This window comes from Carassius auratus, chromosome 19 (assembly GCF_003368295.1).
Source record: "Carassius auratus strain Wakin chromosome 19, ASM336829v1, whole genome shotgun sequence".
Taxonomy (NCBI): Eukaryota; Metazoa; Chordata; class Actinopteri; order Cypriniformes; family Cyprinidae; genus Carassius; species Carassius auratus.
The window spans coordinates 26,863,362-26,878,462 of NC_039261.1; the positions used below are offsets into that span (position 1 = coordinate 26,863,362).

Sequence of the window (15,101 nt, forward strand, 5' to 3'; positions counted from 1 at the left end):
AGCATCTTCGAAATGCAGGGGAACAAACACTTACACAACTCCGTTGATGCTCTGTAAAAACTTGTGACAAACCGGAAGTAGTATTTTTGGAACAGAAATACTCCTTCAAACGGACAACTTAATTTTTGAAACTTTGTCCATGTTTAGCATGGGAATCCAACTCTTTAACAGTGTAAAAAACTCAGTATGCATGAAATAGCATTTCACCCCCCCTTTAAACGACACATCGTGCAGCCCTAGTTGTTTATTAGCATGCTAATTATATTGTCTGTTTATTAGTATTTATAAAGCACATATTAACCCTTTTCTGCATGACCATATTTTAAATCCCTTAAAGGGTTGGTTCACCCAAAAATGAACTACTTACCCTTATGAAATCACGATAGATTTTTTTTTTTTTTTTGGGGGGGGGGGGGGGGGTTCATATTGTACAGCCCTAGTTCATTCAATAAATTCAGTTAACAATCTAGCTTCTGAGTACTAAGTTATTAACCCAACAATAGTGGGGTCAGTAAATTTTTTCACAGCAGCGTTAGCTCAACCGCTAGCTATTTGTTCGCTTACCAATGGCAGATGTGATGGTGAAAGCCATTTCCAAAACAATTATTGCTTTTTGCTATTCTGTTTAGTGGATCTGGTGGCACAGAAATCACACACTTAACCTTTCCATTATTTTGTGTGACCAGCCCTTTATTCTGGGCTGAATGAGTCTCTGAGTGCTCATGACTTTTATTTACACTATTAATTACTGTATTGATTAGGCTGCTGTTATATGAGGGAGAGAAAGACTCTGTGATCATGATAATTACAGTATTGATTCTACAGTCACTCTTATGAGCAGATGCCACCAGTCTATTATTGTGTGTGTGTGTGTGTGAGAGAGAGAGAGAGAGAGAGAGAGAGAGAGAGAGAGAGAGAGAGAGAGAGAGAAATGTCTATAATGACTGTAAATTACTGAAGACAACGAATTGAAAGGAGGAAATCATGATATGGATTGCATTACTCGTCTTCTATGTGTATTTTGCATGCTGCTTTGTTTTGGTAATGTGCCTGTTTGTAGGTGTGTGTATCTGTACCATAGTGTATGTGCTACATGCGTGAAAAAGCAATGCTCTGTGTGTGTGTGTGTGTGTGTGTGTGTGTGTGTGTCCTGTCTTGCAGCGGATGTATCGTGACTGCAGCTTTCCCCACTGCTCATGGCCACACGTGGACTCCGTTGCATAAGCCTTTAGAGCCTTTAATAAATCAACGCTTCTTGCACACATCTAAATTATTCCATACACACACACTCACTTATGCTTGAGTGTTTGCGTTACAATTTCATTATCATCTGCATTTATGATGAGACAAGAGACTCTTTTTCAAAAGCCTAGATCTCAAAATTAAAATTTAACAAATGCATGTATGAGAGAGCAATTAGGTCCTCAGGAATGATGAGTAGCATCAGTTATGAACCACTTTTTGTTATAACTTTTCATATCTATACTTGGTTCCCACAATTAATTCAGATGAATTAAAATTCCTTTGGTGGCATTTATTGGAAATGACCGTTAGTTCAATAAAAGATATCACAAGCAAACGTGTAATAAAATATGATATGATGTGCTTTGATGTGATATGATAATGATATGATGTAATATAATTTAAGAATATTTTAAGAATTATTTAATATAATACAATAATTGTATTTAATACTACTACTAATAATAATAATAATAATTATGTTTTATTGTATTTTATTTGTTTATTAGCCTATTAGATTTGTTTATTAGATCTTGTTGTATTAATATTTATTATTCATTTTAGTAAGTTATGTAGTGAGTAGTATTCATTGAAATTGAAGTTTTTGTTTTTAAATGGAAGTATAAATATATTGAGATTAAATATAGTTAAGACTAATATAACATGTAATAAAAAAAAACAATTATTATGTCTTAACTATATTTAATCTCAATATATTTATACTTCCATTTAAAAACAAAGACTTATCTGGATCAGTTTCAATGAATATTAATCACTACATAACTTGCTGAAATGAATATTAAATGCTTATCAAACAAGATCTAATAAACAAATCAAATAGGCCAAGAAACAAATAAAATAAAAACACAAAATTAAATGATGATAATAATTAATAAAATTATTTTATTATATTAAAAATGATTTTATTATATTAAAAAATTATTAAATTATATTATTTGACAGGGGATAAATGTTAATTAGGTGGGTTCAAGGGATGTTTTCAATACATATTTTATTTATTTGCTTTTGAGATGACCAGTTTGCAGAAAGACCATCTTGTCAAAAAATGAAAAACAAACTCCTTGCAACATATTGAGTCCATCATCGCTGTGTGTGTGTGTGTGTGTGTGTGTGTGTGTGTGTGTGTGTGTGTGTGTCTGTGTGTTTGAGGGCAGCGGGAGGCACCTGTAGTGCTCTTGCCCTGAGCTGATGATGGGCAGCTTAAAGCCCTGGTGACATTTAAATGGCTTCCTGCTGCTGACAGATTCTTGTCTGAAAAACGGCATTAGAGACGCAGGACTCCAGCCTCGACCCGTTCCTCCCCGAGTCAACAGAACAGTCCCGCTCTTAAGGACAGCAGCAATTAACGCATCTGATCTCTCTCCTCTTCCCCACCCCTCTTTTATCACACTCTCTCTATCTGTTAGATAAGAGGCTCTCATTCATTCTGCCCACATGATTCACCATAAATCAGTTGCAGCTTCTGGGGGAAGTAGTTGTGAATGCCTTTGCAGCAAGCCATTCAGTTCTACAGTCGTTTTAAGGTCCATGAACTTACCATGAAATCCAAAGCTTTTTATAAGCCATCACAAAACCCATTTTTTTTTATAATATCTGCACTGAATGGAAATGGAGGAATTCTTTGTATTTAAATTCAAGCGAAGCAGACAGTTCTACATTATGATAGTAGTCAAAATATTTGTGTGAATTTTTATTATTTCTTTTAAATGCATTTAAAATTAAATTAACTTTTATTTTTTTTTTCTTGTTTTGTGCTTTTAGTCATGCGGGTTAATCATAACAGGAATAATGGAAAAATGCATGCATTACTACTACTAGTAGTAGTAGTATTAAAGGAATAGTTCACCCCAAAATTGAAAATTCTGTCATTCATTACCCTCATGTCGTTCCAAACCCAAAAGACTTTCGTTCATCTTCAGAACACAAATTAATAGGAATATAACGATTCACTCAACTCACAATTCAATTCAGGATTAATTTGAATAACATTTCTTTTTTATTTTTTTACAAAATGATATTGAAGACAAAATATGAATTAAATGTGTCCTTTTATTATTGCTTGAACAAAATGCTGTACATTTCTTTGTGAAACTGAAATATAACTATAATAATATACTAATATAGCATATTATTGCTCTTTTGTTGGTTTTGATTGCTTCTATTGTCCTCATTTGTAAATCGCTTTGGATAAAAGCGTCTGCTAAATGACAAAATTTAAATATAATGTAAATGTAAATAAGAAAACTAAATTGAAATTTTCAAACAAGCCCCAAATAAAAAAAAAAACACAAAATAAATCTCTTCATATAAACAAAATAAGGCTTTGTGTTTGCTCTTTAAATTTAAAATTAAAGGCAACCACAATTTTACAAATAGAATGTTACAAGTTGTGGAGCAATTCGGGTGAGGAAAGACGATCAAATGTCTATTCAATAATAATAAAACATCACAGTATAACCATATAAGGTTCACATTAGGTAATGTGAAAATAAGCGGGGCAGTCACAAATCTCAATAAGAGTGCGCTGCAGTTCCCCTTTTCAGCACAGATTTACAGTGCAAAATAGTGGGGTGATGTTGAGCTCGGGAGGTCTAAGGCACCGTCTGGCCCGCTTAGTATCTATATACATGCCTGCTAATGCCATACACTGGATTCTAATATATGCTGCTTGCTTTACGACATAAAATAGTATCGAAAATCTGACAAATATTCGTTGCAGAATGCTGAACACATTTACAATTTATTATTGTTATATAGAAGTCTATGTTTTGGATGAATATTTTGGTCATATAGACAAGATCTAAACTTTTCTAAAGACAGTAACCTTAAGTTCCTCTTAGACATGCATTCATGTAAACTCCTACCCCTAAATGAATGGCGATTTGTTTTGCATCTCAACCGATTTGAATCGTCACATATTTTAATACATTTTCAATCAGCTCACAGTTAATGGTTACATCCCTACAAATTGAGATATTTTGGATGAAATCTGAGAGCTTTCTGATCCTGCATAGGCAGCAATGCAATTACCCAGAAAGGTAGTATGAACATAATTAAAATATCAGTGGTTCAACCGTAATTTTTTGAAGCTACGAGTATAATTTTTGTGTGCAAAGAAAACAAAAATAATGACTTTATTTAACGATTTCTTCTATTCTCTGTCGTGTAATTTGTGTTCTGAAGATGAAAGGTCTTACAGTTTTGGAACAACATGAGGTTGAGGGATTGATAATAGAATTAGCATTTTTGGGTGAACTATACTTTTAACTGCAACAACAACATTAAAACCTCTTTTTTTAAATGTCGCCAAGTGATTACAAAATGAAACCACTTTGCATTTGAATTTTAATTCTGCTGCCACAGATTCAGTCAAATTACATGCCGCCACATTTTCATGAAGCAGCATTTCCTCTCCCTGTATTTGTATGAATGGAGTTTTTGCTAGTGCATGAGAGCTGTGTTCATCTTTGCCAATGCCCTCCATGATCTCTCTTTGACTGTCTTCCATGGCCTGTGTTCATTTCCTCTCAAGTGATTTTAAGCCTCAAGCTCTGTTAAGCTTTACCCAGTTGTAGCTAATTGGGTTAAATTATTAAAAAGAATTACAGTTCATTGAGGGGTAATTATCATCATGTTAATTAGAGTATGTTCAGATGACATGTATTTAATGCTTAAGATTTATTATTTTTTTTGTTTTGTTTTTTTTGGTGGTGGTGGTGGTACTGAACAGTTCAGTACATTTTGTTTTAATAAAGCATTACAAACTTTATTCATTTATTTTTACACACAGGCCCCCCCTCTCCACCTCGAGATCTAGTCTACACCCTCAAACAGTCCACGCTCATTCTGGAGTGGGCCGCTCCGAATGACTCGGGCGGCCGAGGGGATCTCACCTACAGCATAGGCTGCCGGCGATGCGTCGGCCCCCCACGGGCCCCGCAGGTGCAGTGTGAACCCTGCGGAGCCAGCGTGGGCTTCGTACCACAGCAGAGCGGCCTGACGGAGCGCACAGTCACTGTAGTCAGTCTACTGCCCAACTCCAACTACTCCTTCAGCGTGGAGGCCCGGAACGGCGTCTCGGAGTTACTCCCCAACAAAAGGTTCTACACGCAGGTCAACATCTCCACCAGCCTTCCAGGTACATTCTTCATAAAATATTTAAACTTGTGTTTACTTATTAATAGGGGTGTAACAGTTCATAAACATGATGGTTTGGTACGTACCTCGGTTGTGACATCACATTTCAGAATGGTTTCAGTAAAGCAGGGGGAAAAAAACAAACAAAAAATAGCTTTTTTTTTATTAAACAGTGGTTTACTGAACAAATTACTTTTTATTATTCTTTGAATAAATTATAATTAAACATTTCTACATGGAAAATCTAGCTCACCTTATGATCTAATCTATTGGCCATTACTATAAAGTTACAATTAACAACCCAAACGTGAATTTAATTACCATTTATTTTTGCTGTTTTTAAATGAACTTCTAAATGATAAAATTTCAGTTTGTTGTTGAAATCTATTCATTTACACAGTGACTGTCATAACTTGTTTCAGAACAAATTGATTTAAACAAACTTTAAATAATTAAGACATCACTAACAGGTAAAGTAAAATATAATGAGTACATGGTCTAATATTTCACAAAATGCTCTCTAGATTTCATTTCTGTAGTGATCCAAAGAGCTTTGACTTTGATTTGCCCGAGGTAAATGAAATGCTACATGACATTTTGTTTTGATGTCATTCATTCACGTTTATATCACGTTAAAACTAGTAGAAGTGAGGAAGTAACCATATCTAAAAATGGAAGTTTCCAATGACGTTCCACTCGTGCAGTGGTTAAATCAATGCTGTATTTGTTCGCTACAGATTTTGGTAAATCATTTTCTGTATAAATACATGTACCGTTGCACCCCTACCTAGTATCATTCCCTGTATTTCCCTGTATTTCCAAATTAAGTGCCTCAGTGATTCAAAGATCACTTTTTTATGAGGATAAAGCCTGTTTAGCAAGAGACAGTTCTGTAAAACACAAGATAGTGCTGTTTTTTTTCTCTTTATTTCATCTGATGTCATATGCTCCCACATTGCAACTTTTGCATTAATCAGTGTAATGTGGATGATGAATGCTGGTTTGCATGTTTCTTTGTCTTTGAGTGGTTGTCTTGCTCCTGATGTTGGTAGAGACCGCATTTGAGGACACCATCCTCTCTCAGTAATACTGCAGCAGATGTTTTCACTCATCTCCATTTGATTAGAGTGAAATAGTCCCTTTTTTGAGCCAAATGAGGTAGTGACAAAGCAGCTTATTCATCTTAGTGCTTCTCAGTTTCATTGCATCCTCGTGTCATTGATGTCTTTCCATACCATGTGGGATTAAACAACGTTCCTGTTCTCTTTAATGAGATCGGCAGCAGTGGTCAGTGCTTTTTTTTTTTTTTTCTTGTTATTTATTTTTATTATTTTGGGTTAGTGGATATATAATGGTGCACATGAGTATTATAAAAAACATTATTGATGCTTAGTGCTGAACAACAAAAACTACAAAAATTACACAGAAACTACAAAAAGTACAAATCCGCGGCTAGCAGTTGTTGTTTTTTTTTTTTTTTTTTTTTTTTTGAAGAGTAAATGTTCTGCACATAATTGGAGATTATAGTCATTTCTTTAAGGTAAAAGATAAAGATGGGTAAGATAAAGGCTAGTATTATGCGCATAACAGAAATTACTGATGCATAATAATATTAGCTTTTTGTTACTTTTTAGACTTTTTGTGATCAATTGATTTAAAAATATTTGTGCTATTTATGAATTTTTTTTTTTATTTTTTTATTTTTTTTTTTTTGTGGGGTCATAACATAAATTAGTAATGTTAAACATAATCATACCTGCACAATGGAAGACTATTGTCCATTTTTAGAGTCATACTACCTGTATGTCAAAATCATGGTTTTTCAGCTAGAATGCACATTGTTTTGTGTGCTTGTACAGGTACAGTATGTGTGTGTATCTGTAAATAAGATTTGCTTATATTGTGGGGCCTACAGTAAATGTCATCAAAAGTATAGTAGAAGCTCACATTACCTCCAGCCAACAGCCTTCATGAGGTAAAAGACTTATTAATATAGAAAATAATCCAGAAAGGCTCATGTGAGGGTTTGTTTAGGAGCTAGAAAATACCTTTAGCCCAATTTTATATCAGCATAACTGATAATAATGGAATGGAAAGTGCCCACCAAACACAGACGTGCGTGTGTGCATGTCGACCCATGAGCGCAAACTCCATTTTTAGTGCTGACCAATTACAATATGAAGTTGTATAAGAGCAGCATCTGGAGTCAAGCAAGGCTTAGTGAACAGCTGGTGCATGTTTGTGTGAGAGGTGGGTTCTAAAGAGTTGTGCCTGCACAAACAGACACACAAACATTGCATGCAATATTATGTAAATGCCCGGTTACACTTCAGAAATTACTTGGAGTATTAGACCCTCACCTGTGTCGTCAAATGCCTCTACAGAACAATGTGCACTGATATTAACTCCCTTTACACAATACCCAGATTAACACAGACCCACTGAGCCACACACACACATACTGTACAGAGTCACACAGACTGGCACTCACATTACCGCTTGCTCAGATCCTTCAATGATCCCAGAGTGCCCGAACACAAAGGCTGAAATAAGCAGTGCAGGAGCCGCATGTTTATTAATGGAGGAGATCTCTTTCATCAAGACTCATACAAACTCCGATTTTGCTTTCCATTAAGAGTAAATTGCAGAGCGTTTATTTGGCACTCAACTCCTGCGCCTTTCATTATTTGATACTCTTCCCAACACAATTGCTTTTTCTCAGCCAAAAATGACTCTTTCTTTGTCTCTCACACCTATTCAATAGTCTATTTTCTCTTTCTTTCTTTCTCTCCTTTTCCCCTTCAGGCAGTTTTTTCCGCACCTGCCAAAGCAAGTGAATTGAGAACATTTGCCAGTCATGAAGCTGTTTATATAGATTTTGTTTTTTTCAGGATATATTATGATAAATATGTTTTTCAGGCTCTCTTGATGTATAGAAAATTTGAAAAAATAAATAAATCATAAAACAACATATATATATATGAAATATATATATTCTGAAAACAAATGTTTACAGTCACTGGATCATTTATTTTGTCCTTTCTGAATAAAATTATTAATATTCTTTAAATATATAATAGAATCATTTATTATGTAATAATTGTTTTATTGTTCAATTATTATATTTATAGTTTATAGTTTTTTATATTTATTTTCATTTGCGATGACACTGGCAAATATTTTGTTTTCTTCTCACCAAAGCCAGATTTTAAATTGCATTTGGCACTTTGGTGGGTGTTAAATTTGGACCTGGGTCTCAGGTATAAAACACATTCACAATCAAGTTGTGTGGGTAGCCATAACACTAAAGACACACAAGTCTTTAATTTTTATGCGTGCTGCATATTCTAACTTAATTTTGCTCTCTTCTCCTGTTCCGTTCTCGATAAACACACCATTATTCTCTCCCTCGCACAGCACAGGCTCAAGGTTAACTGGAGCTCTCCGAGGAAGTGCTATTACTTTATTGTGATGTACAGTCTCAGAGGCAGCTGTGTGTTTGAGCTCCGTGATTAGAGTCAGTGCGATTGCAAGCCAACACAAAGGAGTTTAACTGACTAGAGGCTGAGATCAGTGCCACGCTTGTGTCGAATGTGAATGTTCGGTGTTTATTGGCCCTTTGTTGAACTCAGTGTGCATATGAAATACAGTATAAGCACTCTAAACATTTTGAGAGCAGTTTGCAGTGACCAAACCAGTGTCAAAATCAGTTAAAGCTAAACACTGACACCCCCCCCCCCCCCCCCATAAAAAAATACAATAAATAATAAACAAATAATATGCTTATTTACTATATAAAAACTTTTGCCCTCCATTTTTTATAGCAAGAACGCTGGAAAAACTTTTCTAGGAAAAACCTTTTTCACTCAGAAATTGCAAGTAAATCTTTTACAAAGAAACACATTAAATTAAAGGCAACATTTTGAAGCATAAAAATGTAAAACTTATTCTAATAATATGTCGTGTTTACAATTTTGACAAATTTGACAAATCGTTTTTTGGAGCACATAATTTGAATGGTTCAGTTACATAAAACGACTAATACTGTGGTATAAGATTTTGGTCACGCTGCCCATCTGTTTGTTGAGCTGTTGATTTCGATTTTAGAAAGACCTTAGTAAGTGTTACATTTTGGAGTATGTAGAATGTAATGGGCTTAAATCAAGCAGCTTCCCTCCTCACTATGTGAGCAATAATCTGAATTTAGCAAAATAGATCAGTCAGAAATGACACACAACCATAAACAACCCAGCAAAGGTTCACAAGTGTGTGAAAACTTTGTGTCTAAACAGCTGTGGAGGTCCCTGGATATCCGAGGCAGGAGGACTTCCTCATCACCATGGGACCTCCTTCCCTGCGGACTCTCAAGAAAAGAAGCCATGCAATGTCTCCTTTCCAGCCGAACCTCCCAATAGGGCCTGCAGTGGGCCGATAAAGTCCGGCTCAAAGCCTCCTTCTCAAATACAGGGAAATCCATTTGGTCAGGGTGCACTTCTCATCGACCTGTGGTCTTAAACCCTACACTGGCTAAGAGCCAATGCTGCCGGCCATGAACCATGCGCTGTAAAGCTCCACAGACCTTCTCCGCAGCGTGGAGACACCACTGAGCCCTTATCCTGAGAGGAAGTTTAATATTTCCCATTGGGAGAGTGAGAGGAGGGATTGGCTAAAAGCTTTAGTTTAGGGTGGGGGTGAGAGTGTGCCCTTAAAGTCACTAATGCAGTATTCATAAAGGTCACTGGCTCTTTTGTGACATATTGTCTCAGAACACAGCAAGGGCATCAGTCCCATTATGTTCTCTGCTTGCGTGGAGCCCGTCACGGTTAACTGAGGTAATATTGCAGCAGTACACTAGAGCGTGTTGACATGTACACAGATACATGAAGAGAGATCATGGAGATCGCACAAACATTGGCTTCTATGAGCTAAGCCCTGAAGGTACAAGCAATCAAATTTCCAACAATCTTCACAGTACTAGTGCTAGTATTGATAGACAGACTGATAGATAGACCGATATATTGGACAGGGCGGTTAATCGCTCGAGATTCAGCCATTCTGAGACTGAGATTATTGGATTAACAGAAGCGTGTCGGTTGCACTTTCTGCTGAAAGTCTTGTCAATTGATAACATGCATTTTCCAACAGTGAGTACATTCTGAGTAATTCACTGTTACTGTTCTTGACAGGACCATATAGGTATGACTGAAATCAGTCATTTTATGTCACTGAAAAAAACATTTTGTTCCTAATTACCCTAATCATTTGTATATTAAATAAGTATGTTCTAATGCTTATTTTTGGATAATCCAGTGTATAAAATAGTTCATAAAACGGGATAAAGTACTCTTTAAATTACTGACACTGTAATAACTCACTGTAATAGTTTATTTATCTCAATAAGTACACCATTTAATACTGAATTATTTTTTTCTCTTTTTATTAATTTTATTTATTCCTTTTGCTCATAAATATATTTAAAAAATAAAAGTGACAGTACCATCCTGGCCTTGGACATATGTGCGTTAACGTCTGACTGTGTGCATTCCCAAGCTGCATCTTGCTATAAATTCAATTTAACTAGACATCTGTTGAGGCATTTTTTTTTTTTTTATGTTAAATCAGTGTGAATTTATGAACTGAAAGAAATCTGACGGCATTCCAGCCCCTATGATTTGTAAAGGCTTTTTGTCACCATGGATGAGTCACTTATTTGTTTGGCATATTTCCTGTGGTAGATAGATAACTCCATCGGCTACATGAATGTGTAAGTGCTTCATTCAGATCTTAGAAACACCCATGACACATAGTCATTTTTATAAGTGCCTCACACAACATTTAATACTGTGGATCTGAAAATTTGAGGGTTTAAATCTGAATCTTGAGCTAGCTGTGAATAAGACCCAAACAAAGAGCGGGGAGATTTGGGTCACATCATTTCTCAGATCTGAGTTTGGACAGCTCTGCTTTTGATAGATTGCAGCTCTTTTACACCAGAACAAACCTTTCATGGTTGCTCAACAAAGCCGCAATGTTTTCACGATTGTTTCAGGGAGTTTATGCGCCTGATGTGCGTGTCAGAGGGAGACGGGCAGAGGGGAGGGGTCAGTGTGGAGGGATTGACATTTCAATATCTTCAGAGGATTTGGTTTGGCTGCTTTAGATGGCCGAGGCCTGTGGAGCTCTCTGGGGTCTGGCACCTCTGTGCGCCTCATCAGAGGAAGGGTGGGGTGAGAGGGATAAGAGGATGACATAGGGTGAAGGACAGCAGGATACATGGCCCAAAGAGGACAGAGAGAGAGAGAGAGTGAGAGAGAGAAAGAGAGAAGTGCGTGTATGTATGTCAGCCTTACTTTCTTTTGTGGAACACCACAGCAGATATTTTGAGTTTTTTTTTTTTTTTGGCCAAACAGTGAAATATCAGAATATGTGTTTCCCAAATAAAATTGACAAACACTAAGGTCGGTGACACACTGGCTGCGTGGCGTGAGCGCCGCGTGTCTGAAGCGTCCCAGAAGCGTCCCAGAAGCGTGGCGGATTCTGTGTCTTTACACACCAGAAGCGTGCCTGACGCGGCGCTGGCGCGCTGCTGCTGTAGAGGGAGACCGTTGACAGACCAGGCTCTTGTCTTCATGACAACAATATCAACTTTTTTTACACACCTACACCTACGCCTACTGGACCCCGTCAAAAGTATTGACGGCGAAATAGATTGTGTTTGACAGGTGCAATATTTAAAAATCAATAATTATTTATTTATTATTTAAATTACATTTATATCTGAATTTATGTCAACCTAAGACTTTCAAATATCAAAATATCATGAATTCATATGTATTTGTGTACAAAATGACAAAAACACATTTTCCTATTATATTTTGCATGGAAAAGCTTCCAACACGCGCGCGTGTCGCGGTAAAAATAGGCGTCGGTTCTATTTCTAGCAAGCAAGCGTTTTCCGCGCGGCTGGAGCCGCGCCTTAGACGCGCGTCTCACGCAGGCGGTCTGTAAGCTCTAACCTGTTAACATGGGAGCCGAATTAAAAACCGACACGCCACGGGGCTGAGACGCTTGCGCCACGCATCCAGTGTGTCACCGGCCTAAGAGAAGGGGTTTATCAAGCTAGGTGGTGCATTAGAAAAGGGGCTCATCTCCTGTTTCCAAAATGTATCACAAAGTGCTTGAAAAAGCTGTAAACTAATTCCACATTGCACAAGGTGCAAACAACATTACTCCGGTTTCACACCAATGTTTACGTTTTTTTTTTTTCAAGTTTGTAGGTGTCAAGGTACAGAAACCAAATAATAGCACTGGATAGTCTTCAATGTAAAAATGAAATATACAATCCAACCTACATTTATTCAGACACCTTCAACATTTCTCACATTATTACAGTTTTGCTATATATTTCAAAAATTATATCTGGTTTCTGAATAATTTTTGGTTTGACTGTTAAAACTACAAAGAAATTCAGTCAAGAGCAGTGAGTGATTTTCATTTTCATTTTCTTGGATTAACATTACAGCAGCCAGTTGCTAAATTAGGCGCGGTCACTTTAAGAGACCATGAACGCATCCAATATAATACACATCCCATTTTTTTTTTTTCCTCAACTGTTTACTTTCACTTAAGAAATAACTGACAGTTTTTTCGAGCATAATTTCCAAGGTGGATATTTTGACATATTTTGTATGTATTTGTCGGCACAAGAGCAAAAATAAGCAAATTCGATGTTCAAGTGTTTTGAGACGACTTTCTCTTCACGAGCCTTGAACACAATTGGGCTCTTTCACATAAGGCTTTTTACAACAATAAAAAGTTCAGTTTAAGGTGGCACTTATATGCTAGTGTATTTTCAAATAATTTAATTTGAATTTAGTTTGTTTCATATTTTTGACATCAGTCTTACTAGATATTGATAGATTTATACTTGGCACATAAATGTTTTAATTCAAGTAAATTAAATCTTGAAAAAGAAAATTTTGAGTGGATTTATTTCCAAAATAAATGAACATTCCTGGCTGTTTGCTACCTGCTGCTCTGTGCAACCTTCCAAAGAATCTCAGCATTAGGAAGTTTATTTTTACTTATTTACACCCTCCAAAAATGTTAAAAGCTGTCACTGTGCCCTGGTAAAAAGCGATATATAAACCCCTATTAGATGCATATCTTACCTTAAAAGTACATTTTAGTTCTTTAAAAGTAAGCATTGGTGCTTTTAAAAGTACATATTAGTGCCTAGAGTGTACAAATGAATATAATTTGAAAAGTTATTGCCCCAGTGATAGTTTTGCACCTTTCTTCTGAGATAGCTGACCATTACAGTCCGACTTGACCATTTAGCATCTTAAATATTTGTTTCTCTCTCCCTCCTCCACACCCATCCTCCCGTCAGAAGAGACACACTCTCAGAAGCTCAAATCTTCCAGCTCAATTCACAGCACTTCCGTGCATTTGCTCTGGAGTGTGCATTACTGCACCCTCTGTCTCTCTCCCTAACAAGGGAGCTGCTCTCTCGGTCTCCACTAATGGGGGAAAATGAGAGAGTACAAGGCTCCAGCAGCTCTAAAAGAGATTGAGTCATCACCCTCCATTCAGTGCCACACTCATCCAATTTGGCCCCCTTTGTCACAGAGTGCAAAGGACTTTAATTGGTTGCAATGCTACGTCTTTTCCTCACCCTCTGCGAGGGCTCGTTTTTACCATTTGAGGTCTTTGCTGTAATCACGGATGTTTTTGCAAGCTTGTTATGTGGCATGCAAGAAGTTGGATGGTGGATTGAGTGCACACACATACCCGGCTAGACATCCTTAGATCATCGGAGTGTTGCAAAGAACTCTAAAAGAGCGACGAGCAGCTAAAATGAATCAGGCTCTCAAGACAGAGGGAGGTGAACGAATGCATGAAAGGAGACGAAAACTGACTCTAAATGCCCCTCTTCCTTCTTAAAGTCTCACCCTCATAAATGTTGAGATCTTTATTACATTGAGTGTTGGAACTGGGGAATATATTTGCAATATACTGTACAGTAGTCGTGATTTTAATGATGATATAAAATTAGGAAACATTGTGGTTTAATGCAGTCTTTATTTAGCCATTTAGTTTAAAGAGCATGTCATTAGATTAGGTTTGCCATTCTTCTTGTAAGACAGCTGTGAAGTAACGTCTTAAACTTGAGTAGCAAAAAGCTTCAGAGTTGCTCAGTCAACTCATTTCAGATATAAATCTTGGTTTCAGTGATTTGTTTGTCAGCGCACAAATGGTTCATGGAAGTCCCTGTATGGCATTTGTCCACAATTGTTAAAAACATTTGGGTCAGTACATTAATGTATATTTTATATATTTATTTAATGAAACATTAACACTTTTATTCTGCAAGTATTCTTTAAATTGATTAAGTTGACAGTCAAGAAGCTTGGATTATTACAAAAGATTTTTCTTTTAAATAAATGCTGCTTTTTGTAACTTTGTTTACCACACAATTCTTAATTGTTTTAAGAATTGTTTTTTTAAATTTGATATTTAAAATATGACTTAATTATTGCCATTAAAATTGTCATAAAACCTTTTAAGTCTGCTGTAGTGGCTGTTTAGTTGAAGTTTCATTCCTTCTGACTAAAAAAAGTTTAATAGAAAAGACATTAATATTAATATTTGTAAATCCCAGATATCATCAAAGTTAAAACATATCTAAATATATATAT

The 15,101-nt window shown here is 36.3% G+C and overlaps 1 protein-coding gene across 2 annotated transcripts in view; it reads left to right on the forward strand.

The window, feature by feature from the left end:
• The window catches only part of epha10 (EPH receptor A10), a 134,916-nt gene that overhangs the window by 90,461 nt on the left and 29,354 nt on the right, over nt 1-15,101 (forward strand). For both annotated transcript variants that reach the window (XM_026289842.1, XM_026289843.1), the window contains exon 5: nt 5,054-5,401. In XM_026289842.1, coding sequence (XP_026145627.1) covers nt 5,054-5,401 — 348 coding nt within the window. The remainder of the gene's footprint in view (nt 1-5,053; nt 5,402-15,101) is intronic.